Consider the following 18,589-nt stretch of genomic DNA (forward strand, 5'->3'; position numbering starts at 1 on the left):
GGCCCTGCAGCAAGGGAACCCAGGGTGGCCGCCACTGGAATGCTGAGTAACCTGTACAGTCAACAAACACAGATATCTCCCTCAATTCTCCTGCCTGAGACCAGAGCTCCCTAGTCCAGCAGCCAGTTCAGGCCTCGACCTTCCAAGCTCGGTGGGTATTGTGTTGGGTGTCCTCAAACAACTCTGAAGGGAAGTCCAGGTTCTGGTGATAAAGAGGGGAAGTACACAGTTTAACCTTCCTCAGGACACCAGGCTCCACTTAAGGTGACTCACTGTCTTGGTTTATAAATGGTTGATTATTTTGCTCAACCACTGTTTCCTTCCAGCTGCCCCTCCAGGAAGGTTTCCAGCATATCTGTGGCACAAAGAGCACCTACCAGCCAATTGCCACTCTTCTTACACAAGCCTCTTTCACTTCTGCTTTGGGTGCATTGCTTAAGGGCTGGGGAACTGTAGACACAATTACAGGACTAGGAGGTCAAATGCCACTTCGGTCCTGACACTGTCTCCAATCCCTCAGCCCAGGGAGGCCTTTTCCATCTGACTTCAAAGCTCACACTCAAAACAGTGCCTGTTTTCCGTGTCGTCGTACCCTCGGCCTATGCCGGGCGTCTATGGTAACAGCACTGGCTTCAAGCATGGCTCCTGCAGCCACCTGCTCCCCAGGAGGGTGGCCAGGCTCACTGGAAGGGAATGTTCTCTACGCAAGGAAATTTGAGATCGGAAAAGTCATCCTCAGGGAGTAGGGATTGGGCAGACACCCAAGCCTCGGAAACGCAGTGGTGCTGGGAAATCGCTCTTGTGGATTTCACCAGAGGCAGGTGTCTACCGCCCAGGCTTGAACGTTATTCTCTCAAGTGGAAACAGACACCATCATCCAGGCTGATTTCTTGCTCCTCACCTGTGCATCCATCAACCTGTGACAACAACATCATCTCTCATGCCCACACGCATACAGGAGAGAGTCACCAAAGCTTTGTCATGTGGATAAATGAGACACACTCTCAGGAATGTAGCCGGCATTTGACAAATTTTTGCCACAGCTCCAGAGAGAATATGTATGCATTTCTAATGCTTGCCCAAGGATACATTATTGATTTTTGAGAGAGCGATGGAGGGGAGAGAGACAGACAGACAGACAGAAACACTGATGTGAGGGACAAACATCAATCAGTTGCCTCCTGTACACATCCCCACTGGGAATTGAACCCACAACCTTTTGGTGTACAGAACAATGCTCCGAACAACTGAGCCACCTACCAGGGTGTGAAAATATATTTTATAAAATAGTCTTATCATTTCACAGACCTGTATTAAGCCCCCTGACTTTACTTTTTTTTTTTTAACTTGACAAAATGATTCTTAAATTCAAGATGGCTGCCACACATCTGCTTTCCAGATAGGAAGGGGCAGGGGGAAGTGAGGCCACAGCCCCAATCACACTTTCTGTCAGCAAACTGAAAGCTTTCCCAGAAACCCCCCTAGTCGGTCTCACTTCCGCCAGATTGACTCGGACTGTATCCTCTGTCCTCCCAGGGCAGCACCGGAGGTTGGAAACTTGTGTGTTCATCTCCTCCAGCCTCTGAGGAAGAGGAGGAGGAGGACTGGATGGCTGTAGAAGGAGTCAGCCTGAAATTCTGCTGCCAGTAGCTACCCAGCTTTGAAAAACAAAAGCGCCGAAGGGGACAGCTAGATCTGTTTTCTGCTAAAATATATTATAAAACCACAGGAATAAAATCAGATGGATACATACAAGATTTGAAAGAGACTCATAGAAGAATTAGCCTAGAAACAGGCCCTAGGATATTTAACAACTCAATATATGGGTTTTTTTTTTTAATTAAAAAGTTTGCTGACCTCTGGGCGTGATGATGAAATACTCCAGCTACTTGGCAAACTGGGGAGACTGAATCAGCGACAACTCTTGTTGGAGGGAAAGTCCACCCAGCAGAGGAGAATGTACTGTCTACCGAACTGACAGATCACAGCCTTTTGAAGCTGGCAAAGTACAGGCAAAAAAATGCCTGCTCTAGCACCCAGGTGCAACTGAAGTTGCATTTTGAAGATCCTCGTAGCTATGACTTTTACCTCTCCCGGGACAAGGTAGAGTTTTCTGAGGAGACGGAGGTGGGCGCTAGGAACTGTGGGATCTGCAGACAGAGCTGTGCACAGAAGGGAGTGGGGAGAGGGGTTCCGTAAGGGAAAGAGGGCTCTGCGTGGCACACCTCCTCCTGGAGGTGGTGCAGGCTTGCCCCTGACGTTACACAGGAGGAATGAGTCAAACTGAAGAGTGTCTCAGTGTCGTCTCTTTGATAGTGAACTCACTCCTTATTAATAGCCCTTTGATTATCTCATTATGGGCCAGCATATGTTTGGACTGTGGAGAATTGTGACCAGAAAGTTCTAGGGGAGGAGGGGCGAGTCACTGTTAGGCTACTTGGTGGAGCCCTGGCAGATCTTGAACGTGCATCAGTGTCCCTTCCTGGACGACGATGATGATGGTGGTAAAAATGACAGCAGCTAACATGTAAGAGCACTTGGCATGTGCCAGGAGTTACGGATTTAATCCTCAACCGTAATTTAATCCTCAAAACCATCCTTTAGAATTCTGCCATTGCCACCCCTGATTTTTCTCCAGATGTATTAGCCAAGGTGTGGAGTCAACCATCCACGGCCATCCGACTCGCTTGTGATAGAGTCAGGAGGCAGATGTTGGTGCAGAGACCCCAGAGCTGCACCCCTTACCTTGTCCCGCGTCCTTCAGCAGAGCCGCAGCTGCACCAGACTGACTGCCATCAGTGAGAGACCCGAGACCCTCAACAGCAGTCACGGTCCTGCCCGAGTGAGCGAGCGAGCATGAGGCTAAACACCCTAAATTCCTGCCCTGAGGCTCTTGGGCAGTGGTTTCAAAATTTGGCTGCACATTTAGAATTTCCTAAGGAGCTGCTGCTTCTTTTTTTTAACTCTCAATGCCCAGGTGGCCCTCCATACCAATTAAATCAAAGTCACATGAGACCTGAGCACCAGTGTTTTTTTTAAAGCTTCCCAGATGGTTCCAATGTGCAGCAGAGATTACAAACCACTGGTCTGGGGCTTCTGAATCAGCGGACAAGGCAATGCTGTTTTCCAAGATGGATACGTAAGCCTTGGCCACACCAAGCAGAGACAGCTGACCAAGACCCCATGTGATGGAGAGTATTCCCTGTAAGCTGATATACTTAGGATATCCTTCAAAGAAAATTCTGCTGATACCTGGATTTGAGCTATTTTCTCAGGTGTTTCTCACATGGGCAAGAATCAGAAAGGCCCAAGAGTGTGCGCATAATGGGGTGCTTTGGGCACTGAGCAGGGGGAAAAATGTTTAACTATCACAGGAAATGAAAGAGAAGTTACTTCTCATATAGAGTTCAATATGAGAATTGAATTACTAAAATCAAGTAATTTAATTCACTTAATAGTTAGTTTCCTAGGAGGCGAACTCCTTGAAGGCTGTTTAAACCAAACTACCAAGAGACACTGTAAAATTAACTGGACTATTGATTGTTTTGACGCACAAGCACTTAGCACAAACACATATTCACACTCACCCCAAAGCTTGCAGCACTGAAAATGTATCTACCAGGAAACAAAATGAAACTCACTGCAATTTGAAAAACAGAACAGTAGGGTGTCACCCTGACTTTTGAGGAGCAAACAGAAACATGTACGAGGGTTTGATTTTTATTCCCTGGGGTCAGTTGTTTTGCAATCTCTCACCCAGAGAGCAGGAAGTCGAGTTTATCTATCACTATCAGTAAGCCACAAGTGAGGCCTACGTAAAAACGGTGACACACGTGTTTACCCTGGATACATTTCTGGACTTTCGTTTAATCGATATGTCTCTTTCAGTGCCCACATCAATTAATTTACTTAGTGAAGCTTTAATTTACTAAAGCTTTATGGTACCATTTAATATCTGGTAGGGGAAATCCTTTTCTTTTTCAAGCTTTCCACAGTCATTTATTTTCCCAAACAATCTTTTAAATGACTTGCTCATGGACGTCCCTGAAGTGAAAGGATCTATAAGGGCTTGTAAGAAAAATGATGACAGGCTTGGCTGGCATAGCTCAGTGGATTGAGCTCGGGCTGTGAACCAAAGCATCGCAGGTTCGATTCCCAGTCAGGGCACATGCCTGGGTTGCAGGCCATGGCCCCCAGCAACCGCACATTGATATCTCTGTCTCTGTGTGTGTGTGTGTGTGTCTCTCTCTCCCTCCCTTCCCTCTCTAAAAATAAATAAATAAAATCTTTTAAAAAAGAATTATGAATGAACATTTAAAAAAAAAAAAGAAAATGATGGCGGACATGAATGTTAACCCCCACACCTTTTATCAGCAGAAAAGGAGGAATGAAAAAGAACTGAAAATAAGGAAAAGCATTGTAAGTATGTGTAGCTCTGAAAGCTGCGTTATACTACACACTCTGAAGAATGCAGTCAGATACAACGCCACTTGGAACAAATGGAGACAGTCTCATGACTTATCACCAATCTCCAGCTCGGAGCACAGCGCAGAGTTGCAGGCCAAAGGGGAGGAAATTCCTAAGGCCCTCCCACCAGTATGAGGTCCAGGGTCATGGACAAGCAGCTGGAAGAATGAGAAACACTCCCCCCCGGGAGCCCACTGACTCATCACGGATTGCTGGAGGGTGACGTGTGAAGAAGCGCTGCCCTGCCAAGCACACCAGGTCTTCTCTGTCATCGTTTCCTGTCCCGCTGGGGCAGTGTCTAAGGCCAAGCCTCTCTCGCACAGAGAATCACGGTCACCTATTTCGTGGATGGGTCACGGGAAAGGCCTTCCCTCCCTTTGCAAGAGGGCTCTGTCTCCTGTGAAAGAAAGCCACGCCACGCGATGAACCTGAAGTCCAGTCTCCCTCAGAGTCTGCCACTAGGTTGTCTGTCCTTGTCTTTGTTGTAGTAGGTCTTCAGGGGTGGCTGAGGGAGAGTGGCCTCATTGGAGGCTACTGTGGACCATCAACTGTCCTGTAATAACCTGTCCAACCACAACGACAGAAATTCCCCAGAATGTACCTAACCTTGGAGCACGTCCCTGAGTCCATAGTCACCTGTGGAGGCCAACACTGACCCCAGTGCTGGGTGGGGCTGCTCGAACTATTGCTGAAATCCTCCTGATTGCCATCAGCGCTAGCGGCACTTTTCTTGGACATTTCGAGTCCACAAGTGATATTCTGTTCATATGGCATTTGGTTCTTAGAAACCGGTAAAACCCCTTCATCATATGCTCCAGTTTATAAGAGAAAAGTGCAGCTGGCTACGTTTTAATGATATATCTTTTATACACACACATAATGCTTTCACCATACACTGACAAAGACAAAGGGGACTGTGAAGCAATGAGACTAATCGATATTCTTTTGTAGTTCATGAACACATTTGGAAGGCAATCTCCAAAAGGGATCTTTAAGGATTTTTTTTAAAAAACACTAACAACATCACTGAAATAAATGTTCAGGCTTTCAAAGTAGCTACTCAGAAGGAGAAATATAATTAAGATGAATGTTTAGTATGCTTTTTGCAAGGGGAGGGGAAGATCTCATCAGAGTCACAATTTGTGCAGCAGCTCTTCCTTCTAAATGTTATTTTGAAAAGCTTAATAAGCAAATCTTTCCCTACCTACCTCCTGTACCCCTCCAGTACGCACCCGATTCAGTGCACCATCAGCTCCTTCATTTTCACTTCGGTAACGTCTCCTTCACATTGGACCTCCTTCTCCAGTCCCTCGACTGAAATCTTGAGTGTCTCTCTCTCTCTAATTTTATGCCTTGGTTCACAAGTTTATGGCTCCCAGCCCCATCCTGGACTTTCCCTCCCAGTCTCCTCCACCTGACAAAACCATACTAACCCCTCAGGGTCCAGCTCGAACTCCCCCTGAGGAGCCCGTGCTGGCCTCCTCACTCCAGCTGTCCTTCTGCTTGTCACTCTGAATCACCGTGTAGTGTAGAAACTCCACGGCCGGGGTGCTCAGTAAGCTATTTGTGGGGTGTCATGAAATGAAGGCTGGACTGATATCTCAGCCCTGGAAGTTCAGGGTCCACATGAGAGCAGATGACATCAGTTCATTTCCGTCAGGCAAGAGTTCAATTTGCTCAGAAGGAATGATAACATTAACCTTCATGTTATAAACATTAATGTTATTTTTAAATGTAAAAATTTAACATTAATGTTAAAAATAACATTAACAACAAATGGGACTGACTTTTACACTTCCGATCTCATTTCTCTGAAAATGTGTTAGGAAGTTTCCTGGGGACACTCAAAGTAAAAGGCACACATGAAGTCCTCCTCTGGGTTTAAAAAATAAAACCAGCTGGTGTAAAAAAATAAAACCAGCTGGCTGGTGTGGCTCAGTAGATTGAGTGCCAGCCTGCAAACCAAAAGTTGCTGGTTCAATTCCCAGTCAGGGCATACGCCTGGGTTGCGGGCCAGGTCCTCTGTTGGGAGCACATGAGAAGCAACCACATATTGATGTTTCTCTCCCTCTCTTCCTCCCTCCCTTCCCCCCTCTCTACAAACAAATAAAATCTTTCAAAAAATAAAAACAAAAACTATGACTCAGAGAGAAATGATCATTTGGAAGCCATCAAGGAGACAAGAGGAGCATTAGCCAGAAAATAAAATAGCACTACCTGGGAGTAGAAAGGTGGAGGATGCCCGCTGCGTGAGCCAGGATGAGAATCATTCCCAGCCTTCCGACAGCACGAATTTTAGGCAGCTCTCTGATGTCTGCCTGGCTTCCTCCTCTGATGTTCCCACGGAGAACATTTGTTGCTCCATTTTGCTCGTGCTGGAAAATTCAAAGGCAGGTATGACTGCCAGAGGAAAATATCAGCTGACTTGCTGTGAATGGTCTGATCATTTTTCCCCCTTGCAGGAGGATCTTACGGTTTTTCTTTTGGATGTGTGAGACTTTTCTGTAGTAAACCTATTGCCTGTTTATTTAGCCACATTTATTATAGTAAACAAGTACCCGAATGGTTAGGTAGTTGTTCCCACACTTCCCTGCTAATCCATCATCCCCACTAGTTTGAAACTGCCACCAAGGCTTCATACTTAGCAGGGAGGACAGCCCGTGATGCACTTCTTCAAGTGACAGGCAGGCTCTAAGGATGGGCTCACGGGTGGACCCAGAGCAACTCCAAGCCAATTGGACAATGACATTCAGGGAACCAGTAACTTAAAAAAACCAATCAACCTGTGGGGATTCATTAAGACTTTTGCTAGAATAATTTTTTTTTAACTGCACACTTTAAACTTAGAGTATGTGACACAGGTATTGAACTTGGAGCATTTCCGAGACACAGCATAACTCAGTCTAACTTAAGCTATGATTCCTCTTGTTGTGCATCAAATTCCATCCCTTTGTGTTAGAGATGGTTCAATTTTTTTTTTTTCAAAAAGCTTCCCTCTCACTCTAAGCATTCACTAAATTTAATTAAAATTTAGATGTAAATGACTCTAGTGGCCTATCACCACCCTCAGAATTAGACGGGAATTCACTGAGGTCAGAGAATAACGGGGCTTCTCAGCTGAAACGCTTGAAAACTCAGTCTAGCTGGGCACCCTCTCCTCTGGCCTCGATTCTCAGGCTCTCCTTTCACTTAGAAAGCGTCTGCTCAAAACAGTTTCTTTTTCCTGTTGATCGGATCAAACCGTTTATTTTCTTCTCACATTTACCAGAAGACAGCATGATGTTTGACCAAGCAAACCATTATGCAAAGCAGAAATCAGGTAGCAAAAAAGGGTAAGTCGGACTCTTAACCACATGGCTCAGTTGGTTGGTCTGTACCAGGGTCGGCCGGCAAAGCAAAAGGCTGCTGGTTCAGTTGGAGGTCAGGGCACACACCAGGGTTGGGGGCCTCCTCCTCAGTTGGGGGCATGAGAGAGGCCACAGATTGGTGTTTCTCTCCCTCTCTTTCCCTCTCTCTAAAAATAAATAAATAAATAAAGCCTGTGTGAAAACACAGCAAGTAAGTCCGTTTGGAAACTTCATCAGAGTTTACAAAAGTGCAGGCTAAGACACTAGAGGCAGCAGGTACCAGAGGTATGTTCTTGGAAAATAGACCCCCCAAAAAGATTAAGATTTGGAGGGGAACTGAACCAAGTAATTCTTTAGTTTATGTACAATAAATACATAAGCATGAATAAATATATAATAAAAGCTGAGAACACGCTGGGAATTAACAGGAAACCCCGGTAACCTTTACGCAACATATAAAAAATTTAAGGCGGTGTCGGGGGCTGGCGCTTCCGTGTCCTTGTCCCATCCCTCCTCTCCCGCCTTCTCCTGCCTGCAACAAACCTTCTGGTCCGGAAGCTCCAGTGCCATTGCTGTGCTGGATGAGCGGTCATGGCGGAGGCTGCAGCTCCCGAGACGACCAGCCCGACAAGCCAACCATCGGGGGCCGAAGCGGCAGCCGCAGAGATGGCAGCAGGCTCCCCAGCACCTGTCCCGGCGGAGGCGGGGGCCCAAGGAGGCGACAACGACTGGACTAAACAAGTCACCTGCAAATTTTTCAAGTATGGCATTTGCAGGGAAGGCGATCGCTGCCGCTATTCGCACGACCTCTCCGGCAGTCCTCCCCGCGTGGTGTGCAAGTATTTCCAGCGAGGGTACTGCATTTTCCGAGACCACTGCAGGTATGAACACTGCGAACCGCTGGGACAGGAAGCGGCTGCTATGGATCGAAATGCAAACCTGTTCTTTGTCGCTGTCTCAAGGCTCTCGGCAGTGGTTGGACTGATCGCTGAAGCGAATCCGGGTGAGGCTGGGTCAAGAAATTCAAACTTGGCCGCTGGAGGAGCAGCTTCCGAAGACTGGGCGAATGCCCCCGAGTTTGTTCCTGGGCAGCCGTACCGCGGCCGCGTTGCTCCTGCTCGCGCTGAGGCAGCACTGCAGACTCCCGTGACCAACGAAGACTCCCGCGAGCGTCCACTGTGCCGCTATGCGGCCGTCGGACAGTGCCGCTATGGAGACAACTGTATGGATCTCCACGGAGACATCTGTGATCTGTGTGGACTGCAGGCTCTGCATCCCGCGGACGCTGCCCAGAGGTCGCTACACATCAGATCCTGCATCGAGACCCACGAGAAGAACATGGAGCTCTCGTTTGCTGTCCAACGCAGTAAGGACAAGGTGTGTGGGATCTGCAAAGAGGTGGTCTACGACAAAGCCAACCTCAGCGAGTGCCGCTTTGGGATCCTTCCTAACTGCAACCACACCTACTGTCTCAAGTGCATCCGCAGGTGGAGGAGTGATGGGGAATTCGCGATCAACATCGTCAAGTCCTGCCCCGAATGCCGGATCATGTCTGACTTCGTTGTTCCAAGTGAGCACTGGGTGGAGGAGAGAGAAGAGAAGCAGAAACTCATCCAGCAGTACAAGGACGCAATGAACAACAAGGTATGCCGATATTTTGGTGAGGGACATGGGATCTGCCCGTTTGCACAGCACTGTTTTTATAAGCATGCATACCCTGATGGCCGTAGAGAGGAGCCACAGTAGAATGTGGGCACATCAAGCAGATACTGGCCCTAAGAAAGGAACCACTTCTGGGAGCTCATTGAGGAAAGAGAGAACAGCAGCTCCTTTGACTACGATGAACAGGCTGTCACCTCCAAGCTGGGAAAGATGTTGCTTATGCTTTTGGCTACTGATGGGGACAATGACTTGATGGGCTCTGAAGACAAGTGGGACTTGTGTCAGGAAGAGCTGGCAGACTTTTAGGACTCTAGGACTCGAATTTAGAGCTGTGCGTGTGATGTGACCTGGCCTGCAGCTCCCCCCACAGGCTGCCCCTGAAGCAGCGCAGCAGAGTGCGTGGCTCTCGCCCGCGCGGCCCGGCCACTCTAGGAGCTGTTGTAATGACTTTTACTCGGGGCCTGTCTTCTTGATCCTTCACCTTTTGCAAAGGGTATGTTGTTTCCTCTGGTTAAAAAAAATTACAAAAAAAAATTACAAAAAAAAATACAAAAAAAATTACAAAAAAAATTACAAAAAAAAAATTACAAAAAAAAATTACAAAAAAAATTACAAAAAAAATTACAAAAAAATTACAAAAAAAATTACAAAAAAATACAAAAAAAAACCTTAAGTTAGTTTTTTCATAGCATGAATTTAACTGTCAGGTAGTAAATGTTGGTTTGTTAGATCACCTGTTTTCAACCAGATTCACATAGCTGGAGAGTATTGTTTGTGGACTTTCCCACACTGATTTTGAGGACTCGGGGTTTAAAAGTCACACCGTTGGCCCAGCTTTGGCATCCAAGAATAGGCACGATGGGTAAAGGTTCTGGGTTTGGCAAGTAGCCTTCTGCTACAGACTTAAAGGGTTTCTGCTGAAATGTGTTCACCTGTTTTTATGTCTGTTCCCTACCCTGCAGCCCCCACCCCGATGCGCTTGTTCTGTGCTTGCTGTCTTAGGTCTTTTGTTTAATTGTACACAGTTTCAAGCTACTAGATAACAATGAAGAATTATTTACTTTCATTTAATTGGTTAAATTAAATTAACCCCAAAAACCTGGTTGATTTAATTTAAAATGAATTAGCCATTGACAACAGACTTCTTACAGTAAAAACATGCTTGTTTGAAATGTACTTTGATAGTTCTGCCTGAATAGAGAAGTTGGTTAGGGCATCTTCCTGATACGCAGAGTTTTATACTTGGTCTCTGGTATGGAACCCTACCAAAGATCAACCAGTAAATGTATGCACAGATGTAGTTCCAGATTCGGCCTGGTGACTCTTCCTTCCTCTTTCTGCTCTGTAAAAATAAATAATAAAATAATAACCCACCTTCCTGCTCTGTAAAAATAAATAATAAAATAATAACCCCCTTCCTGCTCTGTAAAAATAAATAATAAAATAATAACCCCCCTTCCTGCTCTGTAAAAATAAATAATAAAATAATAAAATAAGAAATGTTCTAAAGTATATTTTATTGGTTATGCTATTATAGTTGTTGTAATTTTTCTCCCCTTTATCTCCCTCCACCCTGCACCGCCTCTCCCTCGAGCATCGCCCCCCTTAGTTCATGTCCAGGGGTTGTACATAGAAATTCTTTGGCTTCTTCATTTCCTGTACTATTCTTAACCTCCCCCTGTCTGTTTTGTACCTACCGTTTATGCTACTTATTCCTTGTACCTTCCCCCGTTCCCCCCTCCCCTTCCCCCACTGATAAGACCTCCAGGTGATCTCTGTTTCTGTCGGTCTGTTCCTGTTCTAGTTTAGCTTGTTTCTGGGTTTTTTATTCAGTTGTTGCTAATTGTGTTTGTTATCATTTTACTGTTCATAGTTTTGATCTTTTTCTTAAATAAGTCCCTTTAACATTTCACATAATAAGGGCTTGGTGATGGTGAACTCCTTTTACTTTACCTTATCTGGGAAGTACTTTTTCTGCCCTTCCATTCTAAATTAGCTTTGCTGGATGGAGTCATCTTGGATGTAGGTCCTTGCTTTCCATGACTTTGAATACTTTTTTCCAGCCCCTTCCCACATGCAAGGGTTTTGTTTTTTGTTTTTTTTTTTTGAGAAATCAGCTGAGAGCCTTATGGGAACTCCTTTGTAGGTAACTGTCTCCTTTTCTCTTACTGCTTTTAATATTCTCTCCTTATCTTTAATCTTGGGTGTTTAATTATATGTCTTGGTGTGATCTCCTTGGGTCTAACTTCTTTGGGGCTCTTTGTGCTCCCTGAACTTCTGTGTCTATTTCTTTCGCCAGACTGGGGAAGTTCTCCTTCATTACTTTTTCAAATAAGTTTTCAATTTCTTGCTCTTCCTCTTCTTCTGACACCCCTGTTTCAGATGTTGAAATGTTTCATGTTGTCCCAGAGGTCCCTAAGCCTCTCCTTTTTTTTTTTTTTTTTTTTAATTCTTGTTTCTTCCTTCTGTTCTGGTTGAATGTTTATTTCTTCCTTTTGTTCCAAATTGTTGATTTGAGTCCTGGTTTCCTTCCCTTCTCTGGTGGTTCCCTGCATATTTTCCTCTATTTCACTTTGTATAGCCTTCACTTCTTCATTTTGTGGCTGTGCTCAACCATTTCTGTGAGCATCCTATTTACCAGTGTTTGAACTCTGTTTCTTATAGGTTGGCTATCTCCTAGTTGCTTAGTTCTTTTTCTTAGTTCTTTGAGCTGTTCTTTCATTTGGGCATTTCTTTACCTCATTGCACCTGTTACATTGTAAGGGGCAGAGCCTTAGGCATTCCCCAGGGTGCATAGCCCACATCACTGCCGTTACAGCGCTGTGTGTCGGGGAGGGGTCGGAGAGGGAACGGTGCCACTTGCTGGGCTCTTGTCCCACTTTCAGTCATTTCCCCCGCTGCCCACAAGCAAGTTGGGCCCTTCGGGTGCTGATTCCAAGGTGAGTAGATTTGTGTACATTCTAGGACCCCGTGGGTCCCTCCAATGGGCTCTCCTGTGAGACTGGGAGTTTCTCCTGCCACTGCAACCCCCACAGGTTATTACATCCAGAGATTTTTGAGACTTTATTTTCCCTGTGCTGGAACCCTAGGGTGTTGTCTCACTCCCAGGTTGTTCCTTCCGACTTATTCGAACACGAATATGGGACCACCCAGTCCACCAAACACCACCTTGCAGCATGCCCTGTCCACTCCAGCTGCCTGTCTCCACCCCTCCCACTGGTCTGCTGGAATGTTTCCACTTCAACTCCTTGGTTATCAGACTTCCATACAGCTTGATTTTTTAAATAAGAAACTTTAAAACTACTGTGATAAACTTTTGGGTAAATGTGGATGCTTAGAGCATTGATGGGAAAATTAGTAAAAAATGAAGACATAGCTCAATTGTTCCACATTCCAGGAATTTAGTGTATTTGATAAAGAATGAAGATAGGAAGGGATAGAGGGGAACTTTGAAGAACAGGAATAACTGATATGCACAATTAGCTGTTCGCATTATTTAAATATAACACCATCTGTAGCCAGCAGAATAATGGCCATCAAAGACATCCACATACTAATCCAAGCACCTGAAAATAAGTTACCTTGAATGGCAAAAGGAACTTAGTAGGTGTGATAAAATTAAGAATTTTGAGATGGAGCGATTATCCTGGATTTCCAGGTAAGCCCAATGTAATCACAAGGCTTACAAGCCAAAGGAGCAGGGTCAGGAGGGTCAGAGTCAGAGAAAGGTTTGAATATGCCACACCGTTGGCTTTGAAGACGGAGGAGAGGCCAGCACAGAGGAGCGTAGACAGCCTCCAGAAGCTGGGAATGGCAAAGAAACGGACTCTCCCTGGAGCTTTCTAAAGGAGCACACCTCTGCCAATGCCTTGACTTGAGTCCAGCGAGACTCATGATAGACTTCTGACTTCCTGAACTCTAAAATAATAAATGTGCGTGGGTATAAGCCACCACGTTTGTGGCAAGCAGTTACAGTATCAATAGGAAACCAATGCACCCTTCATGCACATTGTCTAAATGACCAATGTCCTTAATAAGACCGTGAGTGGGAATCATGAAAAGGACCTGAGTCCCATGAGCAGGTCAATGCAGGTGGAACAGGGGCCATCGACTGAACTAGAAGTTGACTGTGGGAATGTCACATGGCCACCTCTACCCCATGGCATTTTCAGAAATCTTAGAAGCCAGCACTGGCTGCTTCATCAGTTGTGGAATGGAGAATTAAACCAGTCTTGTCCACATCTTAAGTGTCTTGGGTTTAGAGTGAGAAGGAAGCTGAGCAGTACCTATCGGATTTTGATTCCATACATGTGTAATGGGGCATGAAAGGGAACGCTTTCTTTCTCTTGTGAAATTTTATTTTTAGGTTTTTGAATAATAATATACTTACATTTTAATACTGAAAACAAAATAAGGAACATTCAAAAGACTCTCACCCCCCCTTACCTCCACCCCTTTCTCCTATGATCAATGTGTAGCCATTTTCATTAACTCATCGTTCTCATTCCAGTGTTTCTTTATGTAAAGCTGCATAAATATTTTCATTCCCCCCTTCTTATACAAAAGATAGCATACCGTATGCACTGTCCTCCACCTTGCTTTCCTCATTCAAACAGTACATCTTAGACAATACTCTGTATTATTGCATAGAGTTCTCCCTCATTCCTTTTTTACAGCTGCGTGGTATTCCATTGTGTGCATGGAAGTGTCATAGTTTAACTTGTTTCCTCCCGAGAGGCATTTGAGTGGTGTTGGGACTTTTGCTATTATAAAGTATGTCACAATGAATAGCGCTGACCATGAGTCATTTTGGACATGTGCAGGGGAACCCTTAGACCAGGTCCCAGAAGGGAGACTGCTGGTTTGAAGGACAAAGGCACCTGGATGAAGGCAATGTACATATTGCCAGATTCCCCTCCACAGAAGTCAGGCCATTCTGTGCTCTCACTAACAATGTCTGAGTGCTTGTGTTCTCATGGCCTCAAAAAAAAAGGGGTGTGTTGTTAAACTTCTAAATTTCCCCCAAATTGACCGCTGAAAAATGATATCTCCCTAATTTGCATTTCTTTAAAAAGTGAGGTTGAGCATCTTTCTTGTGTTTAAGAGCCATTTGCTTTTTATTCTGTGGACTATATTTTCATATCCTTTGACCCCAAATTGGACCCTGAATTTTTGCTTTGTCTTGACCAACCTTCTAAAAAACTGAGAAGAAAATAATTGGTTGCAAATATTCCCATATTCTAAAATGACAGACCCTTAACCTAATACCCAGGATGTGGTTTAAATTGAAAAGGCCAAAAGAAGTTCTTTCGAGAAAGCTATTGGCGTGCTGAGCACTTTTTCCCTCCCCCACCACCATGGTAGGGGGAGGGAAAATGCAATCCTGGAAAAAGGAGCTCCAAGGGGACCTCCACTTAGAGAATTTGACTTGTGTCCCCTAAAGCTTCAGCAGACACAGTGGCCCGGTATCTCATTCCAAGGTTAAGAAACCCACGTGTCAAGAAGCCGAGGCCGTCGGGCCAACCAAAATTGAGAACCACGCTGTAGCAAGCCGAGCTTCCACCAAGGGCAGTACAAAGGGTCTAATGAGTAAGAAAGCTGGTCTGTGACCACAGCTATCCATGGGGCAACTGCCCACTTGGTGTGCCAAGGGCCTGGGGGTTCCCGTGGGCCAGGCAGATACCCTGGAAAACAGCACCACAAGAGGAGCCGTCTTAGCGAGAAAACGCCGATCGAGACGGCAGCAGGGGCTATGGGGTGCATTTTCAGGAGCAGAAGCTGAAGCAGTGACAGAGGATAACACAATATAACAAAATATAAATGGGATAACAACATATAAAATATAAGACATACACAACAAAAAGTAAGCATGAATTATCTTGCAGGTTCAAGACTAGAGTACTCTAGACACATACACATACAAAAAAGTAAATGGAAACCCATATCGCGTTTTGGCACAGGAACACTCTTTATTTAACACACCCCCAAGAAATATATTAAGATTTTTGAGGGAAACTTAACCAAATAATTCTTTAGTCTATGTGTAATAAATAAGCACACATTAATAAATATATGATAAAAGCTGAGAACACTGAGAGTTAACAGAAAAAAGGGATAACTTACTTCTACTTGGTATTAAAAAAAAACTCTATTTCACAGTTACAGCAGGTGGTACTGGCACAGAAATACATCAGTAGAACAAAAAGGAAAGCTCAGAAATAGACTTCAGTATCTAATTTAGTATATGATTCAAATCACTAAGGGAAAAATTAACAGTCAATGAATATTCATAGGACAACGGGCTAAGGCACTTGGCAATAATAGTGAAAAGATTCCCACAACCTTATTCCTTATACTAAAATAAACTTCAGATGGATTAAAGATTTACATTTTTTTAAACTTCTGCATTATATTTCCTACTTTGAGGTTGGAAGTTCTGAGCATGGCACCAAGGACAAAAACCGTAAGAAAACTGACACATCTGACTGCACACGTGTAAAGTGTTAATGTGGCAATGCATGCTACACACAAGAGGAGGGAAATGACACAGCTAAGAGTGAAAATAGCTTTGCTACCAAAGGCTTTTTCAAACCAGTAAAAAGACAAAAATGCCAAGTACTGAGAAAAAAAGGCGATTCACCAAGACAGAATTAGAAATGACCAATCAACATGCAAAATAGTCAGAGAAGTGCAAACACGACAGGGACACCTCAGTTTTCACCTGCCAGATTAATGAAGATTAAAGATACCAAAAATGTCCAGTTGTACTGGGGCTTTCTGCAGGTGAGAGTATAAACTTGTATAAACAAACTTCCTATGAGATTCCTATGACAATACACAGTTAATATAAAATGTAAATAGTGGTTTTCATTACGGCAGCATCACCTCTAGGAGATCAGCCTAGGTAAGAACCGCACGCAAGTATGCAGAATTGTATGAGGACAGGAAACGTCTAAGAACACTTGAAATGCACAGCAGAGTGGGGGTTAAATGAATTATGGTGCAAACTTTCAATGCAATCATTATACCATGAAAAATGTGTCCCGGGTATGTTGATGAATCAGAGAAACATATTACAAAACTATATGCATGGTTTGTCCGCGTTCCGGAAAAAAAGGAAAGAAGGAAGAGGGGAGCAGGTGTGCCAGAGAAGCACGGAGAGGGGCACAGTCACACGCACGCGCAACACCGAAGCCATTCCTTCTTTCTTTCTTTTTGAAACAATGAGCGCACACTCCTTTTTATTTGATATGCTTCATTGTATCACCAGCCCACAAGCTTGGGAACAGGAAAGGCCAAACCCTTGTTCCTCTCCCACTTCCGCTGTTTTTTTCTTAGATAAGTACAGGGTCTGGCACAAATAATGCCTTTTCATTACAAAATCTGTTATTATAAAGTCATAAGCATTTAATTCTGTAACATAACAATATCACGCGTTAAGCATACCCTAGGACAGTTTAGGTGAGATGTTCAAATAAAAGCTATACATTATCACACCCACACTCAACCAGGCGTTACTTCTGCTGGACCCCATAGAATGAAGAAGGTTTAGAAAATCAGAATGTGAGCTTAGCAATAAAAAAGGAGCACTTCGAATTCTTATGTTTTTATTTATTTTCTTTAAAATTAACTTTGTTCAAAGTTAATACGGAGTTCCGAGATAATTACTTCGGCTCTGGTCTTAAGTACCCAGCTGCAAGTTCGGGTCTTGAGTCAGAGGGGCACCGTGACCTATTTCCCCTAATTAACCTCCATCTACTGTTTGGTGGTTTCTGATGGGGGACGTACTTTATAATGAAAAGACAGGTATAAAATGACATGTGCTATAATATAGTTAAAGGCACTAGTTAAGATAGATAGATAGATAGATAGATAGATAGACAGATAGATAGACAGATAGATAGGAAGGCTATGTAAAGGCCTGACACTCCCAAGAACCACAAGGGCTGTCTAAACATCAGCTCGAGGCCTATCAAATCCCAGGAATGGGAACTAGACTTGCAGTCAGAAGTCTTGGCCCCCCAATTCAAGTCATGCATCTGTCTGAACCCACTTCTCCGTGCTAAAATGGGGAAACAGTCACCCCTGTTATTCCCGCTACACCATGCAGAACTGTTTTGAGAATGAAATGAACGAACATGCACAAACAAAAATGATGGTGGGGAGAAATAAAAACCATGGGCACACACAGCCACACCCACAATCAGCCAGGGAACAATCTGTTCCTGACCCGTATCTGGGCAACCCCCCAGTTTTGATTCCCAGGTGAGAAGGGAGCTAAGACCGGATCTGAGTCCTCACGTCTACGCACTGTGCCCAGGGCAGCTGCTAGGGAGACCCTTCCTGCCTCCATTCCCACCTCAGGACCACCCAGCTTTAGTTAGGGGAGCTCGCTGTCCCCCTCTGGGTGCAGCCTGACCTGTCCTCCGCCAGAAGGACCCGCGTTCTCCCAGAAAGACCCACGGTGAGGCCCCTGAGGTGCCCTCTCTGCTTAACCAGGAGTCCACTTGGAAAAAAACAAAAATGGCATGGTGGTAAAGCTGCCAGGTGAATTTAGGAAAATTAAAGCTGCTTTCATATTTAGGAGGAAACTATTAGGGCAGAACTGCAGAAAAATAGCACATCCTTTTCACAAATGCTCAGCCCCTGCTTCTGTTAAGGATTAACACTGAGTGACTCTGTGTTATAATTTGAAACGATGAGAGGAAGTTGACAAAGACCATGTTTTTGCTCTTGTAGTACTTTTGCAGGAACTGCTTTTGTACTTCTACACTGCATCCAAAAGTACATTTTACTTAATATTTTACTTAATAGTCCGTTATTTTAACAAGAAATTTATGATGCTAAGCAAGTGGGATTTCTTTTCTTTTTTTTTTTAATGACAATTATGCTAAGTTTCCATGTGGACAACTGTAGCTTATTTGGCAGTTAATCCCAGAGCTGCAAATTAGGGAGGATGTAGCTATGAAAACATATGGTGTTTATGAACTGGTAAAAAAAATTAAAAAAGGAGGAGGAGTAGCAGGAGGAGGAGAGGGGAAGGCTTAGATTCTCTCGGGATCAAGGAGGCTTTCAGGAAAATCCTTACTCATCAGAGATCCTACCCTATACTA

General features: G+C 44.5%; 1 protein-coding gene across 1 annotated transcript; it reads left to right on the plus strand.

The window, feature by feature from the left end:
* The first annotated feature begins 8,405 nt into the window (after positions 1-8,405).
* LOC123820182 (E3 ubiquitin-protein ligase makorin-1-like) lies at positions 8,406-9,782 on the plus strand. Its single transcript, XM_045840899.1, is given in 1 exon segment — positions 8,406-9,782. A coding segment is annotated over 1 exon segment (1,377 nt).
* Positions 9,783-18,589: the final 8,807 nt, after the last annotated feature.

Source organism: Phyllostomus hastatus, unplaced genomic scaffold (assembly GCF_019186645.2).
Source record: "Phyllostomus hastatus isolate PE091 unplaced genomic scaffold, TTU_PhHast_1.1 phas_contig_34, whole genome shotgun sequence".
NCBI classification, from domain to species: Eukaryota; Metazoa; Chordata; class Mammalia; order Chiroptera; family Phyllostomidae; genus Phyllostomus; species Phyllostomus hastatus.